The following is a 23,126-nucleotide window of genomic DNA, read 5'->3' on the forward strand; positions in this document are numbered from 1 at the left end:
CGGGTCTAATTTGCAGCATTTGCTAGACTGCATTTTAGTCCACTTGGTATGGACCAAAGTCATTGCTACACTGCAATCAACCCGGAATGACCCCTAACCGAAAGTGGTTTTGGTTTTTTACCTGAAGTACATGGAACCAGCACAGCAACACCTTTGCTTAAGGAAACACTGTGTGTACTGCATTGATTTCTTTCATGTCCCTATCTACCATGACACATCTGCAAAGGGAAATATAAAAAGGAAGTAGTACTTAATCTGTCTATCACTTTGTAAATTAAGAGAGCTGCATACAAAGCTGATTGTACCGCTACAAGGCTGCCAAATCGGGTAGCGTGAGATGGGAGGAGTGGTTGATTGCTGCCATACTTGTAGTTTTACTGGATGGGCTGCTAATTTTTTTAAATTATTTTTTTTTTAAACAAAATTCTACATAATAAGATAACTATATAAACCAGATTAAACTCGGTTTTAAATTAAACCCTATATTGGCATTATGTTGTTTCAAATATCACATTTTATGTTCATAATAACTTTTATATCAAACGACACATTACCACCCCAAACATTCTACAGTATAAGCTGTAAATTATGCAATCATGAAATACCATTGCCATGTAAGTTACTCATCTTAATCTGTTTATCCTTTGCATTTCATACATAAACTTCAACTATGAATTTTAAACATATCTTGGCTGAAACTCTCCAACAGCTTCCTGAACTTTTTTCAGACAGTGACAAGATGTCACTGGATTCCTCACTCACAATAAAAAATGCTACAGGTATTCCTCGGCCTTGGTTGCTCTTCACTAGCACAGCATAAAATGCAAAACCATACCGAGTTGCGCCCATGTGTAGAATTGTTGCTCACAAATGTAAAAGAAACGTACGCTCCACATCTATTGGCACGAGTTATTGAAGGTGCTCCTGAGGATTATTCAAGCAGCTTATTTTAGCGCCAGCACGAAGCGCCAGCCAACAGAAGAGCCTCAACAAAAGAGCCGGGAGTCTAGCTGTGGGAGTCCAGCGAGGGGAGGCCTGCGCTGAGACACTGTTCGACTAGATCCGAACCTAACAGCGCTCTGGAAGAAGCCATCTACTAGTCAGGTCTGTATCCTCCACCCCACTGCTCCTACTGTGCCTTTTGTCTTGCTTGTCCTGCTATGACTGTCTCTCACATCCCTGTTCTGTCCTCCCGTCCTCGTCCTCTGCCCTCCCTCCGCTGTTGCTCCTCCAACCCCTCTAACCTCATTTCTCTGCCTCTCCCCCCCTCCCGCACACTCTCTGGTGCACTCTGGAACTGTCACTCTTCGGCTAACAAAGCTGATTTCATCTCTGCCTTTGCCTCCCACCTCTCGCTCGATTTCCTTGCTCTCACTGAAACCTGGCTGTCCCCTGATAACACTGTTACTCCTGCTGCCCTGTCCTCTCTCTACGTCCTGTCCCATACCCCGCGTCTCACCGGACGGGGAGGTGGGACGGGTCTTCTCCTCTCTCCCTCCTTACTCTTTTCTGTCCCCTCCGATCTCACCTCCCTCTCTGTCACTACCTTTGAATTTCATGCAGTCCAACTAACCTCTCCCTGTCAACTCCTGCTCATTGTTCTGTACCGCCCCCCTGGGCCTCTCACTCACTTTCTGGATGAACTCGACTATCTACTCTCCTCCCTCCCCTCTCTGTCTACCCCGACTGTCCTGTTGGGTGACTTCAACATCCATCTCTCCAACCCCAGCCACTCTGCTGGATTCCTCCCTCTCCTTCACTCCTTCGACTTCTGTCTCTCTCCGTCCCCTCCTACCCACAAAGCTGGCCGTCAACTGGACCTCACCTTCTCCAGGGCCTGCTGCCCCTCCAACCTCTCTGTCACCCCCCTGGACCTCTCTGATCACTATTTCATCTCTTTTTCTCTGTCTCTCCCCCCTCTCCCTGCTCCTCCTACCCCCACTGTCACCTCTCGCCGTAACCTCCGCTCTCTCTCCCCCTCTGTCCTTGCCTCCACTGCTCTCTCTCACCTCCCTCCTATCGACTCCTTTTCACAACTCTCCGTAGACTCTGCTACCTCCACCCTCTTCTCCTCACTCACCTCCTCCCTCGACTCCCTCTGTCCCCTCACCTCCCGACCTGCTCGCCCCTCCCCTCCCCATCCCTGGCTCTCCTCTGTGCTCCGCTCGGCAAGAATCACACTGCGATCTGCTGAAAAGAAATGGAAGAGAACCAAACTCCCTGCTGCCCTAGACCTTTACCGCACTCTTCTCTCCTCCTTCTCCTCTACTCTCTCCTCTGCTAAATGTGCTTATTTCCAATCTGTAATCCAAGCCTCCACTAACAACCCACGTAAACTATTTTCTACCTTCTCCTCCCTCCTAAACCCTCCCCCCCTCCTCCTCCCTCCTCTATCTCCCCTGACGACTTTGCCTCCTTCTTCTCTTCTAAAATCTCAGATATCCGCAAACTCTTTAACACCTCTCCCTCCCCCGCACCCCCTCCTGCTCCAACCCCTACACCCACTACATCCCCTACTAACTCGCCCTCCCTCTCCACCTTCTTGCCCCTCTCAGACTCTGACCTCTCCTCCCTGCTCCAGGGTCACAAACCCACCACGTGTGCCTTGGACCCCCTCCCCACTCACCTCTTTCAAGCTGCTGCTCCTGCTCTACTCCCCTTCATCTCCTCCCTCCTCAACACCTCTCTACTTTCTGGCATCTTCCCCTCTGCCTTCAAAAAAGCCTCTATCACTACCCTCCTCAAAAAACCTACCCTCGACCCCACCTCCCTCCAGAGCTACCGTCCTGTCTCCCTCCTACCCTTCCTCTCCAAAACCCTCGAGCGGACTGTACACCGCCAGCTCTCTGCTTTCCTGTCCAACCACTCTCTGCTTGACCCTCTCCAATCTGGCTTCCGCTCTGCTCACTCCACTGAAACCGCCCTTCTGTCTGTCACCAACTCACTTAAGTGTGCCCGAGCTGCCTCTCTCTCCTCTGTCCTAATTCTCCTCGACCTCTCTGCTGCCTTTGACACTGTTGATCACTCTATTCTACTATCATCTCTTGCTGACCTGGGGATCTCTGGCACTGCTCTGGCCTGGTTCTCCTCCTACCTCTCCAACCGCACTTACCAGGTAACCTGGCGTGGAGCAACCTCCACACCTCACCCTCTCTTAACTGGAGTCCCCCAAGGGTCAGTCTTGGGTCCTCTCCTGTTCTCTCTCTACACCTGCTCCCTGGGCCCCCTCATCGCATCCTATGGTTTCTCATACCATTTCTATGCTGATGATGCTCAGATTTTCCTCTCCTTCCCCACCTCTGACTCCACCATCTCCTCCCGTATCTCTACCTGTCTGTCTGCTATTTCCTCCTGGATGCACTCGCATCACCTCAAACACAACCTCTCTAAATCTGACCTCCTTTTCTTTCCCTCCTCCTCCCCCTCCTCTGATCTCTCTATCTCTGTTCCTCTGGAATCTACCACACTCTCTCCCTCTTCCTCAGCTAAGAACCTTGGAGTCACCCTGGACCCCTGCCTCTCTTATTCCCAGCACATCTCCACTCTGGCACGCACTTGCAGATTCTTCCTGAGCAACATCCGAAGAATCCGACCCTTCCTCACCAACTATGCTACCCAGCTCCTGGTCCAGGCCCTGGTACTCTCCCGTCTAGACTACTGCAACTCCCTCCTGGCTGGCCTCCCTGCGTCCGCCACCCGTCCGCTCCAGCTCATCCAGAACTCTGCTGCTCGCCTGGTGTTCTCTCTGCCTCGCTTCGCCCACGCTACTCCACTACTCCGCTCGCTCCACTGGCTCCCGATCACCGCTCGCATCCAGTTCAAGACTCTTGTACTAGCCTACAGATGCCTTGATCAGACTGCACCCAGCTACCTCCAGACCCTCATCTCTCCCTACACCCCCACTCGACCTCTCCGCTCCGCCTGCACTAGAAGACTGGCTCTACCTCCGCTACGCTCCCCTGCCTCCCGAGCCCGCTCCTTCTCCACCCTTGCTCCGCAGTGGTGGAACGACCTTCCTACAGATGTCAGGACTGCCCAGTCCCTGACCACATTCCGGCGCCTCCTTAAGACTCACCTCTTCAGCACCTGTAGAACTCCTCTGTTGTATCCTGGGACACTATCACCCTTCATGTAAATATGCTTTATTTTGCTCTTATCTGCCCCCTATTTTACTGCATTTAATCCTGTACCTCAGAATATTGTAATCTGCCAAGTGTTTAATCTGTAGTATTTTGTACTTAATCATATCCTGATGTAACTATCACTATTTAATCATATCCTGATGTAACTTTCACTTATCTGCTGTATTATTGAATTGTGGTTTGTCACACTTGAGAATTATTGTATTTCTTGTTCTTATTGTATGACTTATATGGTAACACTTGAATGTATTTGTATTTGCTTGCGATTGTAAGTCGCCCTGGATAAGGGCGTCTGCTAAGAAATAAATAATAATAATAATAATAATTTACCTTTTGGTTTATTGGACCTTTCACATTGCCACTGAAAGTGATTTTCCACTCTTTTTTTGATAGCTACAAATGTGCCAGTTCCATTCTCCTTAAGACATTTTGCATAAAATCCTCTCTTGAATCGGGGGGGGGGGGGGGGGGGGGGGGGGGGCTGACTGCTTACGAGGAGTGAAGACGAATTCAGCGGGCAGTGTGTTTTTAACAACCCGTTCCTTTCTAATACAGCCTTACTGCTGCAGAACACTGGACAAAGCATAGTGGCAGATATGAATAGAGTGAAGGCCAGGCAATCGCTGACAACAGAGATGTCAATGTCAACGGAGCTTTAAAAGTTTTAACGGAGGTCCAGTCTGTTTAACGTAGACGCGCTTTGAACGGCGCTGTTGCTGGGCTGGATACTGGACAGAGCAGGAAAGACTAACGTTGGAGCTCCTGCAGCCAAATAGAGAAACTGAATGTTAAGCATCACCTGAGTAGGTAGGAAAATAGTTGATAATATCTTGGCAGCGCTGTGCAAAGAAGTGACCTGCAGAGAAAGGAGCGAGAGTTTAGATATTAGCGAAAATGTTAAGCTGAAGCATGAATGACGGGGTCTGAGCGTTTGCTAAAAACGGAAAACACTAGACAGGAAAGGTGTGTATAATTGGGGTTTAAATAGGAGATTGGTAATGATAGGCAGCAATTAAGGGTCCCGGCACGCCCCCTCCCTAACATTTATTAGTTTTTTCAGAAATTTCTAGAAATGATACATTTCCATTGGGGCATGTACACATTTGACTACAATTGTATATTAATCCCTTTCATCCTCTAAAATAGCAGCACTCTACAAAACGTTGATGTTATCTGTTTCCCTGCATTTCATCACTGCCACCGTATTTATATGTAGATAAGAGAGTTCTTGAAAAATAAGTAGTTACATTTCTTTTGTTTTCTTAGTGATGTGTAAATGGATTACAACTTCCACAAACTGACCCACAGTTAATCATTGTTTGGATGATATAATAATGAAAAGACAGATGGGATCTCGAATGAGAGAACTCGTATGGAGGTTGTATATAGATTCTACTTGAACTAAACAGGTTTAGTATGTGTAACGTCTTGCAATACATTAAAGAACTACCCAGGCACCCGACATCACTGGCACCAGGAAGGTGGTTTTAAGACCACTTCCTAAACTTGCAGACTATACATTATCAAAGACCATAAAAAAAAAAAAATCAAAAACATAATACTTTTTATTTTTTATTGTTCAAGCAGAAATGCACAGATTACAATATCACAGAAACCATTTTAGGCGTCAACACTGTAGTAACTTAAAACAATTATTTATTTCAGTGCCAAATGTTTCTCAGTAGTACAACTCGAGGTTTCATGCAACTTTATATTGAATTGTGAAGGACAGTATCACTTGAAGACTGTTTGTGCACGTGTAAGTAGTTTTAAACAACAAGAAAATGCATCTGTCTTCTGAATCATCTTGCTGTAGGTGCAGTGATGGCTGATATCCACCAGATGGCGTATAGACCAGAAACCAGATTCAATCTCTCCCTGCAGTATACTGTACAATACAAAATTCACACACAAGACGATACAGAACAAAACGGTAGAACTTTTTTAAACTTCTTACAACTTTTCCAAACTTTTTTCTTGGGTACATCCATGAGTCCAGGTTTTTCAACCAATAACTAAATATTTTCCAATGCACATTTTGACACAGCACCTAGCCACTTTAAATATTCTATATATCTACAGCGATTGCTCTATATGAACAATAATTACAATAATAAATACTAATATGATCTGGTTAATTATATATATATATATATATATATATATATATATATATATATATATATAGGCTACCCAAGGACTACAGTTGTGCAATATGGGTCAGATATTCAAAGATCTTATGGAACTCATTGCATTGTGAATATCTTATATATTTGCAAGTCTGTGAAATTCAAAAGCGTTCCCTGGAAAATGCGAATATTCTAAGGCAGCGGAAATGAAATCATTTATATGAATCTAAACAGGAAATGCATCACAACTCAGACTACACCCAACTGATGTAGGTGTATTGGTGTATTGAGGAGAGACAATGGCTCAAAGTGTTTCCAAGCACAGAACGGGCCGCTTTACTGGGGAGATTATAATAATAGCAGACAGTCTTAGAAACTGAAGACAAATTGTTTGGAAAGGGAAAAACAAATCCAAGGGTGAATAAAATATTTGCCACTAAACAATGCACAACTTATTAAATGTATTACTCTGACTGTAGTGTACATATTAAAAATAGTTATTGCATGAGTTTTCATATTATATATATATATATATATATATATATATATATATATATATATATATATATATATATATTATACAGTAGTCTCCGCGTATAGGAATACCTCCTAAGCGAACACTTTGCCTAAGGGAACACCCCTGCGGTGAAAATGATTTTTCCCCATTGTAAATGCTCGGATGGCACCAATAGCGATTCGTTCACCATGGATACAGTACTGTTTTGTAAAAAAGCAACTTGCCTTCGCCAGAGTGACTTGAGGGACACTGATTGGTTTATTAAATCTTTACAGAACCGCCGTCAGCTACAAAATGGCATGTAAACAAACGGCAAAATGTGCCGCTGTTTCTCTTGCTACACAAAGTTGAAAATTGTTAGTACTCTTGGGAAAAAAAAAAAAAAAAATTCTGAATCAGACACAAGTCGCTGAGCAATTTGGTGTTTTTGACCGTGTTGTTTTGCTTTAGTTTTATTAACGTTAGTTTGTCTTAATTTTTTTAAACTTTATTATTATAGTTTATTAGCATACAGTTGCCTATTGTTTTGCTTTTCATTTAATATGTGGATGCACGTGCATCATGACAAGTAATATGTATGTATGTATTTATTTATTGATTGATTGATTGATTGATTGATTGATTGATTGATTGATATTGTGTCTGGTGGCTAACTCCGTCTTAGAGAACACTTCGCTTGCTTACCGAGGGGTGTTCTCTTAGCCGGTGACTACTGTATACTTAAATCCTTCCAGACCAAGACAAAACTGCCCGGACAGGACACTAAAACAATGTTCAACGTCTTAAATACTATTACACTCGATAACTCCATCACTACGGTCTATATATTAAAAATAATGATCCTTTTCATATTTTTATCAATCAAAATAATCCCGGGTCAAGACAAACCTGTCCGGACCGGGCGCTAATCCAATGAGAAACGTCTAATTATACTACACTATTATAAAGAAGTATAAAGTAATATAATGATAAAATGCTTAAGACCGAGTAATCGTGTGATATAGTTTTCAAGGTGGTGTGCCCCGTCCAGGCAGTTTTGACTTCGACTGGTTTTCACCCACTCCCCAGATAACGTAATGCTGTTTCAACTGTTCCACTGGATATAGTTGATATTTAAAAAAAAAAAGTTATGATTTGAAATTTGAGTTAGATAAAAATTCTCCGATTGAAAAATCTGCCAGATCCACTGGTGGTGGACCTGCTTCAGAGCTAATTATTCGACAGGGAAAGGGTGTCACAAACAACCCCAGCAACTGCCCCAGGCAAAACTTGCAACACATTTGAATATCTGACCCATTATTAACACTTCATACCTCAGCAAATAGAGATTTTTTTCCCCTTCAATAGAAAAATGTAATTATTTGGCACTTGGCAAGTAGAACTCTTTTTTCCCTATCTTGATATGTAACAAAATGTTATTTAAAATACCTGTTTTGGTTAAAATAATCTAAATATAAAAAGGTTTGCTTGGCGTTGCTTTTGCAGAACTTGCTGTTTATATTCAGTTATGTTGGACAATTGATCAGTTCATTAAAAACAAGACCTGCTTAATAACATTTGAAACATAGGGCCAAAGCTCAGTGTTATTTCACATATATCCGATTCAATACACAACAGTACATTGTTGGCAGTTGCATGAAAACGCTTTTGTATGCATAGCCATATTACTTTGGGTTTGGCACCAGGGTACATATACTGAAGTATGCACTAAAATTATACCGGGTGTTTTGTTAAGCAAAATGGCCTACACGGTTTCACAGGGTTTGTGATTGAACATAATAAATCAAGTGTATTTTCTATCTAGTAGTATATATAGTTTATGTTATTCAAACAACAGTTTGTGAGGGGAACCAGGTTCAAAGTGTTTTATATTTCCACAATAGTTGTTTGCTCATGCATATCACAAACTTTTTAATTCACACAATAATCTAACCATAACTCTATGGCTTCATCATAGAATAGTTACCTGTCAAATACTGACTGGTGGAAAGGTTCCAGGTGCATGTTTTCCAAAAAGGGAAACCTGGTTTGATTTTGATTTACTTGTTTGTGATCTGAAAAATCAGGCATTACGCAATCTTTTAGAAAAGGAACCTTCTGCTACAAATTTAAATCTGTGCATAATACTGCAAAACACAAGGAGCGCCATGAGTATTTTGTGAAGGCAAGTCTTCCTTTGGATTTCCACAGTAGAGCACAGTCAGTTAGGATGCAATATTTTGTCTATGAAGCCAAGCTCTCTACTTCCACTGCGTTTACATGTTTATCCGGCACTTAGGGAAGATGGGACCATTTATTCCTTCGAGTCTTCTCTTCCGCACTGCAGAAAAAACAGAGACGAAATGTGAGTTATTAATGCAAGGTTTACATGTTGTGTATGTTAACACAAATATAGTATTTACACAAAATATATACCAGGTTTTCATATTTGTTTCTCACTTGAAACGTGACATTCTTGTTTCATACAAAAACATTTTCAGTTCTGTGTGTCATACCAGGTCCAATCATGACAATGCCCCCTTTTGAATCGTATCCAGTCAATTGTTTGCAGGTTTTTCTCGTTATTCATAATATGTAGTGCTACCAAAAATTAGATTATTTGAATTTCATGAAGTTTCTTTTTGTATTACTACATATGGATTATGCTTACACCTAACAGCATTTACGGTTGCATAGAAACTGGTAGACTGTTCGTATTTGTAATAGTTGTAATGTTTGGTTTGTTTTGTGTCTAGGACACCACTGGAAACAAAACCCTGGTCACAATGGACCTTATTGTCTGGTAAATCTTTCAATAATAATAATTAAAAAAAAAAAGTTAAATTAGTACGAAAGCTCAGTTGGGGATACTTTGTGAAATCTACTTTAAGGTTTATCTGTTAAAATAATTAAGCTGGAGTTCATTTAATTTGGTTCTTTATTTTTTGTATTTCACTGACTTTGAAACAGGAGGAGTTTAAAGTCATCAAATGTAAAGATCATTGACAGTACATTTTAACTTATTCTAAACCCTCTCCTGTCCTCTCCCACTTTGATCACAACCCATTGCATGGCCAGGAGAACTGTCAAAAGTGGAACTGGTGTATTCAGATCATTAAAGGTTTATTTATATTTAATTACTGAGGGTGAGGTTCATTCCAACAGAAAAATGCCAAAGATGAAAAAAGAAGAAGTCAATGGCAAAATGGTGCATTGCCTGCAGAGTGACTGGAAAAAAGAAACCACTCAGTAAACATAGAAAAAAAACATTTTGTGCCAGCCTCTGAAGCAAAAAAAGCAGCGAGATACAGAGGAGGAAGCCAGAGAAAAAGAATAAAAAAAACATGAAGAGCAGGATATAAAAAAGTGTGTATTGAACCAGGAGATGGTAGCAAAGAGCACAAGAGCCAGTGTGCTGAACAGCAATACAAAACAACATGATTATCTATACTTATACAGTACATCCACTTCTAGTTCCACAGCTGAAAAGTTATGCCAGGGACCATCACATCGATTCATGCGAGCTGCAACAAAAACTTAATTAGGGGACGGTATCTTCAACACAAAAATGCCAAAAATATTATTCTTGAAGAAATAAAATGGTCACCCATTCTTCAGTTTTAGAAGGCAATGCTGTAAATAGGTATCTATGAACATTATCAACAGCATTTAGTAATAGTTCATAACAATATAATGTTAAAATCACACTCACAGTGGAGTGCTTCATTCATTTTGTGTTTTAAAACAAAAAGCATGGTTACGTTCTGCAGAGGGACTGAGTGATAAGTGCCCCTACCAAGACTTCAGCTCCACTTCCCCTTGACCAAAGGATGTTTAGCTCATGACAGCAGAGTTGGAATGCTGCTTACATACTGTACATAAAAGCTATGAGGTTAAACAAGCATTTCTTACTTTTAAATGCAGTCGTAGTATTGCATATAGTCATCAAATAATTTCATAACTGTATGTGCAGAACTTGTTAGCTTGTGCATAATCTAGTTTTTAAACTTCTTTTTTTTAAAATGCACACTTACTATCAATGTTATATTGAACATGTTCTCAAAACAGCCTTCATAAAACGTGTCAAAACTAATTTCAACTCTGTGACACTAAACCCAACGTCAGAGATAACTAGATGTTTTTTTTTCTTCTAGCTATTTTTGATCTCATTGTCTTAGAATTGCCGTAAAGTGAAACCAAATAAGCTACACCACTGCAGTGAATTGGGACATCATGTACTTACAATTACATTTTAATGACAGCTCTACATAAATTAGATCTGGTACCATTGTTTGTTCCCAGCTCAGGAAAATAAACCGTACCCCAAGTTTAAACTTTTAGATCTGTGAAAAAAGCAGATCCAGCAGCCTGCTAATAGGGTATAAAACCACAATGGGCAGCCAGGCTGGCACAGAATCATAGTGTTTCTGCAAGTTGTTAATAGTTCAGACGGGCCTGTTTTCCAGAATAACCCTTTGAGTCCTCACTTCTCCTTGTGACTTACCAGTAAATCGGTGTGATGCTGGATACAAAAGCACCAGCCAACCGAGCGCCTGCTATCAGCCCTCTATCAAACACTGTCAGATCTGCTGCCCATCATAGGGTGCCAACACTAATTACTGCTACATTCACAGAACATTCAAGTCATCAGGCACAAAAGAATATGTTTTATTATCTGCAGCTGTGCCTTTCTGTGCATTCTATACATTCATGTATTTCTGATGTGTACCAGTCATGTATCGAACTTCAGCCTGTATGCTGTGCTCCCATTAAGAATACTATTCTAGCAGTTTGATTCATTCCAGGTTTTACTATGAGTTTAATAGAACACACCTGCCCTTGTTACAGGTACACTGTGGCTAATCAAGCTTGTAGTAAAACCGCAATGCAAGAGTCGTCGTATTTCCATCCCAGTCCAAGCAAGTGTAAAACAGAAAAATGCTGAGACTACCCTATCAGGTAACACAGTTAAATGAGATCCTACTAGCAGTAATACGCTTTACCAAGGTCGTTATTGTTCATCATGGCGTTGGACCCCCGAAGCCGAGGCCCTTGCTGGGTGAAATGGTAGCCGAATTTCAGCAGTGTGGTGTTTTTCTCCAGCATGCTTGCAATCTCCATTTCCACCTTGTTACCAAGCTGCTGACTCTACAAAAGGTAAAGTATAACACACATACATATTACATTATTAGTATAAATGACCACATGAGAACTACCACATTTAAACAACTTGTTCCACATCCTAGCAGTTCATTCACAATGCCCCCCATCTTACGAGACTGATGCAATGTGAGGTCAGGCCAGTACCCCGCCCCCGCCCCCCCCGCCCCCCCCCCTGGTGCTGAGACATGTGCAAGCATGATCTCAACATAAAAAGCAACAGTCCTGTTCTTACCTGATTGTCAATTTTTAATTCAATAAGAGATGTGTTGCATTGGAGAGCTTCTACTAAAGAAATAATTCCATTTCCTGTGATGAAGTTTGACTCCACATTGAGACATTTTAGAGTGTTGTTAACTTTTAACATTTCAGCCAGAGCCTGGAAGGTAAAAGACAAAATCAGATTTTCATATAAAAAAAAAACATGGATAGATAAAAGGAGAATTCTAAATCACATATCAAAAATCAACCAAGCACAGCATTTGCCAAAATCACAGTACATCTCATCCTGCTTTGTGTCATTCCGTGCATACAACACCACACCTAATTCTGATGTTCAAAAATCTAAAATAAATAAATAAAAACAACAAAAAAAACACAGACAGCTGATACCTTTTGTAAAATGTTTTGCATTTGTATTGCCTGTAATTTATATATTTTGTTTAGTTTTCCGTAAGTCGCTCTGGATAAATAAAATAAACAGTAAAAAAAAAAAAATGGATTGTCCTATTAACTTCACTTTTTCTTAATTTTGATGAACTTGACACTAGTTTCTTTTAGAAAATATTACCAAAAATCACTACAAATGTTTAAAACACATGTTTCTCTGGCTGAACTTTTGTCTTTAATAAATAGTCTCACTACGACACAGCACCTGTAGGTCTACATGCATTATTCAGGGTCTGTGCAAGTTGGACTGACCGGGAGAGTGGGCGATAAAATGTATGTTTTAAAATAAAATACAGTAAGAGACACCTTGTACACCTGTACACGAAGAACTAACTTAGAAAAAAGGCACACAGCAGTTTTAAACAGCAGTAATTTGAGGAAAATATATATATATAATTCTAATTCATTTGAAGTTTACACACTGGAGAAAGGCAGCATTAAATCCCTTATCAATCTCTCTCATGGTTGAAGGGAACTGTATATATTAAGACAATGCTTAGATAAGATAATGGAAATATTTTGGTTAAATAAGTTTGAAGTATAAACTATAAATATGATGAGCACAATGCATCCACAGCAAGTGGAAGTGCATCTTAAAAAGGCCCAGCCAAAAAAAACAGAGTAAAATCAGATTCAGCTTGCTTCACAAGCAATTTCGTACAATATACAGTACAACATGGGCCATAGTCTTTATTTAATGCCTATTTTTTTGACAGGAGAAAAAAAAAAAAAACGAACAACTGTTAATATTACACATCTAGGGAAAAATATTGCAATTCCATGCAGTCTCGTAAGCACCCTCAAGTTGTTTTTTTTTCTAATTTTGTAACATCAGTGCAGAATGTGTTTCTTGAAAAAACAGTGAAGTTAACTAGAGATGCTAATAAATGTCCCCATGTCCTCAGCGTATGTATGGGTGGGGGGGGGGGGGGGGACGACATTTACCAACTGCAACCCAAATGGAAACTATCTGTATAGGTACAATAAACATGTGTTACATTAAGGCTACTTGGGCATACAAACACACATTTCCAGCATGAATATTGACACGGTACTTACAAATGCTATAGGGTCGTTACTCCTGGTTCCCACTATGCTCAGCTTTTGAACGTAGCTGTTGCTTTTCAGAGCTTCGGCGTAGGCTTTTAATGTCGGCACAGGAATGTTCTGTTAGCAAAGAGCAAAAACATTTTATAAACACGCTTGTGCTGTACACACAGGAAGTAGGATGCTGGAATACAAATAAAAAGACACATTGTAATGTAGATGAGGTCAATATTGTACTGCCATTGGCATTGCTGTTTTATAGTTTGAAGCGCTTTCTGTAAGCTTAGTTTCAAGAAGCGGAATGCAATCCTATAATAGAACTAAATACGCAAAACTGTTTTTCACTTCTGCCCCCAGCCTGGTCAATTATCAGGCCGACGTGGCCACTCTGGATATTTATGATCAAGGTGCATATTTATTCTTACACATTTGTTTATGCATATATAGTTGTTGTTTTATTTGCATTTTGTTTCCTTGCACTAATACAGAGCTTACACATGGATTTCAAACCCCTTGTTGCAGCTGATAGCAAGTGGATGGGAAGAAAACACCAAGGAGAGAAGCAGCTGGTCCACCATCCAGGAATTACACTTTAGTTTAACTTGATCATGATTGCGAGACACTGCAACTTGAAATATAATACACAGTAAAACATTGCTTTTAACTGTACTGCAGGGGTGTCCAAAGTGGGCTTTTCCACTCCTGGTCTTTGTTCCAGCCCTGTTCTTAATTGTTTATTTCAACCAATGAAACCTCCATCCAGACCCTGTAGTAGTTAATTATATCATTTTACTGTACATGTTAAACCTGGAGTGGAATGACCCTCAAGGCCTATGACTGGACATCCCTGCTGTTCTGTATGTGACACTGACAAGCTACCTTAATGTTGTTAAGGTTGACCTCCAGAAGGTCCGGGTCATTGTTTTTCATCCTTTCAAGGGTTTCTTCTACATCGGTTGAGTTTGGATCTTCATCAGGGACCGTTTTGTACCGAGGAGACTGAATTACACCTGATCAAGGGTGAAACATTGAATCAAGTAAATACGTTTGTCAAATGTCTGGCTGCTTTCTAGATTTTTTATAACTTTACTTCAATTGTCTGCTGTAGTTTATTTAACTATTTAGGGTTTCACTTAAAATATATTTTAATCTAAGCGTAGAGTAATTAGTTGCACTTGGTTTTCCAGAACTGGGGAAAGGTAACAAAAATCCATACTTGGTCTCAAAGTCTTGTAGGAATTGAAACTGAACGTTTGGCATTTGCTAGTTTGGTTCAGTTTGCTTGTACCATTTGGATCCAATTCATTTGGAACTCAAGTGCCTTTAGACAGGTTCACAAAAACACAAAAATGGTTCACGTTCACAAGGAGCTCTATTTAAAAAAAGGGAGTTCAGATTTATAAGCAAAAATACTTTTTACCGTTAAATGTGTAAAGGAGTAAAAGCAAGCAAATAAATCTACTCTCAATTCTCATGTTAAAATCCCTGCCTGATGTATGATGATCTGTTGAATGGTTGTCCACAATCGTTAATAAGAACATCTGAGATGCTACCGAAGAACTGGTCTAGTAGAAAAATGTTCAGGATCTGAGCCCATTCTCTTTGGTTAAACAGTTCTTTGAAAAATATTGAATATTGAATATTGTAATAAAGTGTGTCCAGCATACAATACTGTATTTTTCATTATAGCTTTAATAAAGATTAGTCGCTTATTAACATGTTGCGATCTCGTGTGTACAGTCTGCTTGTAAATGAAAAATTAAGGCTTGGCCGATTTAAAAGCACATTGAGTTGTTTCACCGAAAGAAATGTAAATTAAATCAATTTTACTACTAACATGTTTCTCAGAGTGGCTTAACCAGGATCAAATTGAATTCTTAAAAGGAGAGTATTAAAGGTTGGGGAAAAACACCAAAAATCAGAAGCCTTAATTATACTGTATCTTAAAATCCTGCAATTTTCACTTACTGTTCAAGCCTTCTTTGTTGACTATGGTGCTGCTGGCAAGTGCTTCATAATACTGCTGGTTACTCATCAGCGTGTGCATTCCGAGGATGGCTATTGAGAGAAAAAGATGTGAACAATGGTGAAGCTTCTAGAAGGGATAAACAAAGAGGACAGAACAGTAAAGCGGTGCCAAGAATTTCTAAACAAGCTTTGTAGCACATCTTCACACAGGTCACAGCCTTTTCCTTCAGCAGGCACTGAACAGCAGAAGATAATACCCCCACCCTAAAACGTATAAACCCACTTTTTCTGCAGACATGATTTCACTGTATTTTATTGTATGTAGTTATGTATTGTATCTAGTTAATTACATACAATGTTAATGAGATGGGGGAATACCCCAGAAGCATATATAGTCAAAAGAGTGGAAGTATTTCGATCTGTCACTGTTTGTCCTCACAGACCATTAAGAATTGTGGGTCTTTCCACTGAGAAAAAAAAAGTCAGAAGTGCAGAAACCCATTATCTTTCACTCAGAGACTTTAATGGTGGTGCTTTTAGTTTTTTTTTTTTGTTTTTTTTTAAAGCATTGGAATTAGGTTTATCTAGATGTTTCTTTGTAAAACATAAACAACAATGCTTTTTACTGGACATGAAACACTGTTACAACTCCAGCTTGTGTGGGTTAAAATTGTGGTATGATCCCAAGAAACATTTGCAGACACACAATTGGAACACACCTTTTTAAAATGCAGACTTTGTTTTTAATAGACATTGACTTCACATTCAAGCTCAAAACACACATTGCATGGGTAGAGTACAGAACACACCAAAAAAAGAAATAATTCCAACGTCTTACCTCATTGAAAATCTATATTTCTATGTTTATTTTTCTAGCCCTTAGATTATTATGATAACTAATACGATCTTTTCCATAGCAATCACATCTGACGCCAGAGAAAAGAAAGAACTTTCTAAAGCTTCCCAGTCAAGCAAACACTAGTCTTGACTTCAACTGGACAGCCAACAAGACGCAAAACAAAACCACATGACCAGAACACACAAATTAACCTTTTAGACCCTGGGTTTTTTGGCAGTTCAATGTGCTTGATTTTCAATCAGCCCAACACATTTCCTAAATGCTTTACTGGGAAGGACGATGCTTCAAGATCACGAGTGACCTTTAACTTAGGTTAACCCTTTAAGATACCAAGCATAACCTAAGAGATTGATTGTAATAGTGGTGTTTGTTTCTAGGTAATTGTTTTTCTTAATGTATTAATTCACCACTATAGCACGTTTCCTATGACATGCTAAGCAAACTTCAGGGTCTTAAAGATGTTAATTACATCTTAAACCCCCCCCCCCCCCCCCCCCCACACACACACCCCATCACCACCACCGCTACCACCACCTCCCCCTAGGAAGAATAAGAATCTGACTGAATCACAAAGCAAGAGACCTTACAATCCCCCAGAGACGTCTACTGAAATGGGTGACGTCATGAAGTTGGAAAGGTGATGAATGCTTTGCTGTAAAACAAACAGATGAGGTTAAGAGGTTGAAGACAGGCCGGTGACGAATATGGCTTAATAGGAGTTAAACCACGGCTTTCAAATCTGTTTTTCAGACTATCACTCCCAATAGCTTTTTGATGTCTCATAATAAGGCATGCATGCCAATGATGTAAACCGTGGCGGATCCACCTTCCTTTAAATCACTAACTAGGACCCTCTCTTGGCATTTTACATATTCTTACAGACAGAAATGTGCTAAAGTGACTCACATGCACATTGGGAGATGTCAGATTTTCATAACCTTGGAGGTATTTAGATCCACTACTGTTTTGATCAATTAAATAGCTCCCCTTTTGTTTAATGGCTGAGTTGCAGTTTCTACAATGTTTGTTTCTAGACAGGATGTCTACTGACTTTTGAAATTAAATAAATTAAGAATGAACTTTAAAATACTTATATAATAACAATTTATGGTTTTATCGATATCACAGTTGAATATGTCTAGAATGGGAAAAGGCCTTGCTTTCTACATACATTTGCTTAATTGGTATGATCTTTTACAATGTATACTTGGATTTTAGATGTATGTTTCCCAATATTGCTGTTTCCTGCACAAGCATCCTCAACTGTAATCATAGGACCTGTGTCAAAATGAAGTCCCCCAGTGAGCACTTCTCCCTTTCCCATACAGAGCATAAAATGTTCCATGTACTGCAAAACCCTTCAATTGTTTTTATCCTACAGTACCTTTATTTAGTTTTTTGAGCAGTTGAATCTTACCAAAAAAGTAATTTAGTAGTTACAAGAATATCAAAAAAGAAACCAAACAGGCCCTGTAGCCAATTTGAGGACCATGACATATCCTTCCCCATTGATGAGCATATGTTTCTAAATATGGAGTGGTCATTGATAATCAGAATCTGTAAGAGCCAGGAGAAGCTTCAGCCCTGCCTCTCCTTGCAGGGATGGTAATATATGGTCTGATGTGACTGTATAATTTTACGAAGGCTAGGTTGAAGCCATCATCTCTGGTTATCAAAGGCAGTACTGCAAGTGGCATAAAGGGTAGGCATATAAATTGAAGCCATTGGTTTCACGGACTGAAATTGTTTATTTAAAACAAATTCCCTGAGCTAAGAACATATTCTAAGAACCATGTAGCATTGGTTAATTCAGGCTTCACTGTCCTGTATAGTTAGTTGGTAAAAAAAAAAAAAATATATGGATAAATATATGATTATAAACTGCTCAGGATCTTTCAGCCTATCAGAGAGCACGTGTCGCCTTCTGTATGACGAAGAAACCAGAGAATCCCTATTCACGACATCAACCGTGCCACTTTCAGTTTTTAGCGTGCTGTATTCTCCCTATCTGCACGGTTGACATCACTTTAAAAAAAGTCATACCTGAGGCACCCTCTTCATCAACGTTTTCCTTCTAATCTACTAAATAAGGTGGTAGTGATTAGAAAACAAATATACCTGGATTTCTTACTTGTGTTTAAATAATAAAGCAGTATATAATAGAGTTTTAAGTCAATGAATATCTGTGTATGGGTTATATTGACACTTGTAGCCCTTAAATGGACATCGGCTTTCCGCCTCGGTCTGTTCCCTTCTACTTGTGTCAATATTCCACCATACGCAGACGTTCGCTGTGCTGTAACCCTATTTTATATCATGCTCTACAATACTATTTCTTATTTTCATTCACTCATTATAAATCATTTAGTTTAAAAGAAGCGCAAACACATTTCGTTCATTTTTTTTTTGAAGCAGCTTCAAATTACATTTTCTTTCAATGCCCCCTTACCTTTGTACAAACCACAAATGTAATATCTCCCACAAATGTAATACGTACCCACAAATGTAATAATCTCTCCCAAAAATTTCACTCATCTACCAACTTTCAGTTATTATTTATTAAAAAAATAATAATTGTCATAATTAACGAGAAGAGTATATACTTTAATCATTGGGCAATCATTATTGGGGTATGCGAATAGCTTTTTAAAAAAAATCTTTATATCCAAAACTGGCACTAATGAATATTATTAATTCTAAGTTAAACTTATTTAAATACACATATGTACCAAGTAATTCATGGGCATTATAATGGATGCAACATTTGTGGGAGATATTACATTTGTGGTTTGTACACCTTTGTATGCGGTTTTCAATCATTTTGAGTTGTTCTTATTGCAATTATTCATATATTTTTTTTTTATTTAAACATGTCTGTATTACGGTGCTTTGACTAAGAGTTTAGGAGCTGCTCTTTTGTTCTAGTCACTTGCCATAGACATACTGTATTTAATGGAGGCTTCAGCATTTGAACTTGCAGTAGTAAGAGCAGCTACATCAGCTCTTGTGTTGAAGTCCGTTGGTATGAATGAACAGACACATACAGTTTTCATCCATCAGGATCAAAGTGTTTTCTGAAGTGTTTAAGCAAAGTTCTCTATCAGGTGACTTCATCAATGCACTGCCAGAAAAACCAAAAGAAAATTGATCCCAGGCAGCTGATCACTAGATAGTGCTGGCTTCTATTTCTATAAAGAAACTATGGCTGATCTAGCCTACATTACATACAGTACGTCTAAAGGCAGGAAACTAGATATGAAGACCAGCTCCTGAACTCTGGACCTATCAAAAAGCATCATTCAGAATGAGTACAAACATCATAACAAGGTAAGGGGACAATAAAAAGCACTAAGAAAGACATTTGAAGCTACTTACTGTAATATTTTTAAATTTGGCACCTTTTTTATTAAAAAAAAAAAAAAAAAAGACCTAATGAGGCTGGTAAATGATGCAATACAAATAGAGTAACAGGCAGTAGAGATACCCTCACATAATGGCAAAGTTGTGAGAATAAGGCCATTATTACGCTTGTATTCACACCCTCTGGTTATCTCTGTTATTATGTTAAATGTCATTTTATATGGAGATCCTGCAGGACAGTGGTTTCTTCTCACCTGCAATGTCACACAGCTCTGCATCAGTAGCGTTGGCGAGAGCCTCCTCCAGTTCCGGTTCTAGAGTGACATTCTCCATTATAGGATCAGCTGGCTTCTTTTTGGGCACCCACGCTTTCCCTGAAATGAAAAGAGCACTGTATCTGCTTGCATGTGTAGATGCTGTATAGCAGTGTTTAAACACACTGGACTTTATTATTTATATACTATTTATATATTAGCATGCAAGTAAACACAGAATGCGAGTCAGTATTGGGGTGGGGGACATCCATGGACATTATATTTATATGGCACATGACCCCCACAATACTAAACTGCATACTGTATAATGCCCATTTTAGACTGCTGAATCTCTTTTAGCCAATCAGAGTGTCAGTTCCACTTGTTGTATGCCACAACACATCAAAAACAAACTATTCACGACTTTTACTGTAACATTGAGTTTCTACTGTATTTTATTCTCAATACCGACATGGTTGACAGACAGCTCACTTCTGTTTGTGCCAATATGACACAGTTGTTCACTGTCCAATACCCTGCATTTCTTAATGTGTTGGTCATGTTTGTACTGGTACAGGTAATGTTCTATACAGGGAACGTTGAGCAAATTTAAATCCTTATTTTAAAGTTTACATTTTTTGTGTAAGCCACAGGACATTTTTTTTTTTTTTAGTAGCAGAAATGTCTTTTTAGAGTCGTTTGTGTTGTCCCAGTTTTTCTTAAGGGAGCCACAGTAGGCCTTTACATCTAGAATGCATTTTCTCAGTGGCATCTGGGAATCGCTGGTATTTTAAGCACAGAATTGGGCCTTATCTTTTCATTTATTTATGTATTTATGTATGCATGTATTTATTACCAAGATACAGCATCTTGTTACAATGGGTGCTGTTACCAAGTTATTTAACTGGTGCCGATTACCTCTGCAGTATTCATTAATATTTTCAATATTTGTAACTTTTGTTTGTCTTAAACACCATACCAACTACCATTTTAAATAACTTCAGATAATCAACGGTTGTGAGCAACAGACATTCTGGTACCTCTGCTATTCCCATAGGGGTGGTCTTGAGCAGGGGAAAAAAAAAATGAATTGGTCCTTGTAACAGAGGGAGACCTGTGCTGACTCTTCTGATGTGTTCATAGTGCTGCAGGGAGAGGGCAGCGGGCCGTCAATATCCGCCTGTCAGTCATGGCAGTGACACGGAGAGGTGGGAGAGTGGGTGTGCAGACTTTCCTTCTCTCTGAGTGGCTGAGAGGCGGGTCTTGGGGGAATTGCTGGCCCTATAACTTAGTTAGCATTCTGCTGTTCCCTCGGGTCTGCCCTCCGAGACGTAAAAGGTGTGCGGAAGCGCTGGAGAAAAATCAGCAGGGACGGAAATCCCAACAAGAAAAATAAATAAACAAATAAAGAAAAGTATTAGCGGTAGCGGGGAAATCTCTTGGGCAGCCCCGGTAAAGAGTGTATAGCAGGCTGAGGGAGCCGCTAGTGTAGGACGGAGACCCGGGCCGTGCGTGTAGCGACGGTTGGGGTGAAGTTGCCAAGCGCAGCACCTTTTATTTTGTAGTTTTGTTTACTGTGTTTTATTTTTCCTGTTCCTTTCGCCTTTTGATTATTGTTTTGTTGAAACTCTGTACCCTGTACCGCCCCGGTATAGTTGTGGCTCTGTCGCTACCATAGCTGGTACAGCAGACCACAGACAACAGCGCCCTCTGCAGGCTGAAAAGAAATTAAGCTCCCATAATAAAACTGAGCACCTGTGCGGTGTTTCAGAATTACTTCTCTGTGTCAGTGAATTACCCACCACCCTTCAACAGTCCTAAATTCAATTACTTAACACAGGGGGAGCACAAAGGATAATGCTTGCTGTGACTCCTCAGCAAAGTACGGCAACAGACATACCTTTTGCCAAGACACAAGGGACCCCGCTATGTATTGAGGCATCACTTGGGTCACTTGTTTGCCGAGCATGCCAGAAGTTCTGACACCAGTCGAGGGGGGAAACATATCGCTGTAGATGTTTAGGGAGATGATAAAGACAGGCACAGAAAAACAGGACACTGCCACAAAAGACTGCAGGAAATTCATATTGCTATATATGTGCACAAGAAATCAGGAAAAAAAATGTATCAAGGAATTCCCATTTTAAAGCTCTATGAACCTCACCTGTTACCAGGAGTTACTTATAAAGGACAAGATTGAAACAGTTAAGGCTTTGTTTGCAGAAATGTTTCTACAAATGTAGTTCAATATTTTTTGCATTTCTATGCTGGTTCCAGGTTCTGTTGCTCCCTTATTGAGTTACTGTAATGGTTTACCTAGCTTGGAGAATCATCTCGCTGTCTATATACATGGTTGTGGAGCAGCTCAAAATGATAATAACTCAGCACTGCAGCAACAGAACCCAAAACCTCTCAATGATAACATTTGACGTCAGACACCAAGGGTGTGATGTACTGGTTGAGTGTTCTGGCCTTTTCAGTAAATTCTGTTTGTGTTTCTTCTTGTTTATAATTGTAATGCAGTATGACGAAGTTTACCCTGTAAAAATAATTTTATTGGCTGGTGCTGCTTGAGGGAGTTAACTCTCTCGGGAGTGAGGCTTGCTTCAGACTTGCACACACACAGAGCTGGCTGTGACTTCCACCAGGCAGAAGCACAGCCGACAATGGACCGTGACAAAGGCTATTTATGCTGACACCCAACCAAGGGAAAAGGTTATGACACTGACCGAGCAGAGGCGATTACTTTCTAGAAGGTTACAAAGTTCCATTATAAGGGTAGCAAAGTGCAATAATATGTTTTATAGGGTTAAACAAAAGTTCTGTTTAAAAAAAGTCCAGTTGATTTTTATGTTTATTCATGTAAATAAAGTGAATATTTAAAAGCACAGAATCAGGAATATTCGGCTGGTGCATCACCACTTTGGGCAACTTGCTTCCTCTCACTGTTTACATCACAATTGCCAGCACTACAGCTGTAAGGTATAAAAAAAAAACACATTTACTGGAAAGACAAGAACACTCAACAAGTTCAAAAGTGTT

General features: G+C 39.8%; 1 protein-coding gene across 3 annotated transcripts in view; it reads right to left on the reverse strand.

Moving 5' to 3' along the window:
• Window positions 1-5,689: 5,689 nt before the first annotated feature.
• Window positions 5,690-23,126, reverse strand: part of tmod1 (tropomodulin 1) — a 44,428-nt gene continuing 26,991 nt past the window's right edge. For 2 of the 3 annotated variants that reach the window (XM_034015578.3, XM_034015579.3), the window contains exons 4-11: window positions 20,085-20,204; window positions 15,612-15,701; window positions 14,523-14,653; window positions 13,656-13,763; window positions 12,163-12,306; window positions 11,771-11,915; window positions 10,230-10,291; window positions 5,690-9,108 (exon numbers count right to left, since the gene is read on the reverse strand). In XM_034015578.3, coding sequence (XP_033871469.1) covers window positions 9,082-9,108; window positions 10,230-10,291; window positions 11,771-11,915; window positions 12,163-12,306; window positions 13,656-13,763; window positions 14,523-14,653; window positions 15,612-15,701; window positions 20,085-20,204 — 827 coding nt within the window. In that variant the 3' untranslated portion in view covers window positions 5,690-9,081. The remainder of the gene's footprint in view (window positions 9,109-10,229; window positions 10,292-11,770; window positions 11,916-12,162; window positions 12,307-13,655; window positions 13,764-14,522; window positions 14,654-15,611; window positions 15,702-20,084; window positions 20,205-23,126) is intronic. The other variant, XM_034015580.3, reaches the window with a different exon arrangement.

This window comes from Acipenser ruthenus, chromosome 2 (assembly GCF_902713425.1).
Source record: "Acipenser ruthenus chromosome 2, fAciRut3.2 maternal haplotype, whole genome shotgun sequence".
In the NCBI taxonomy this organism is placed as follows: Eukaryota; Metazoa; Chordata; class Actinopteri; order Acipenseriformes; family Acipenseridae; genus Acipenser; species Acipenser ruthenus.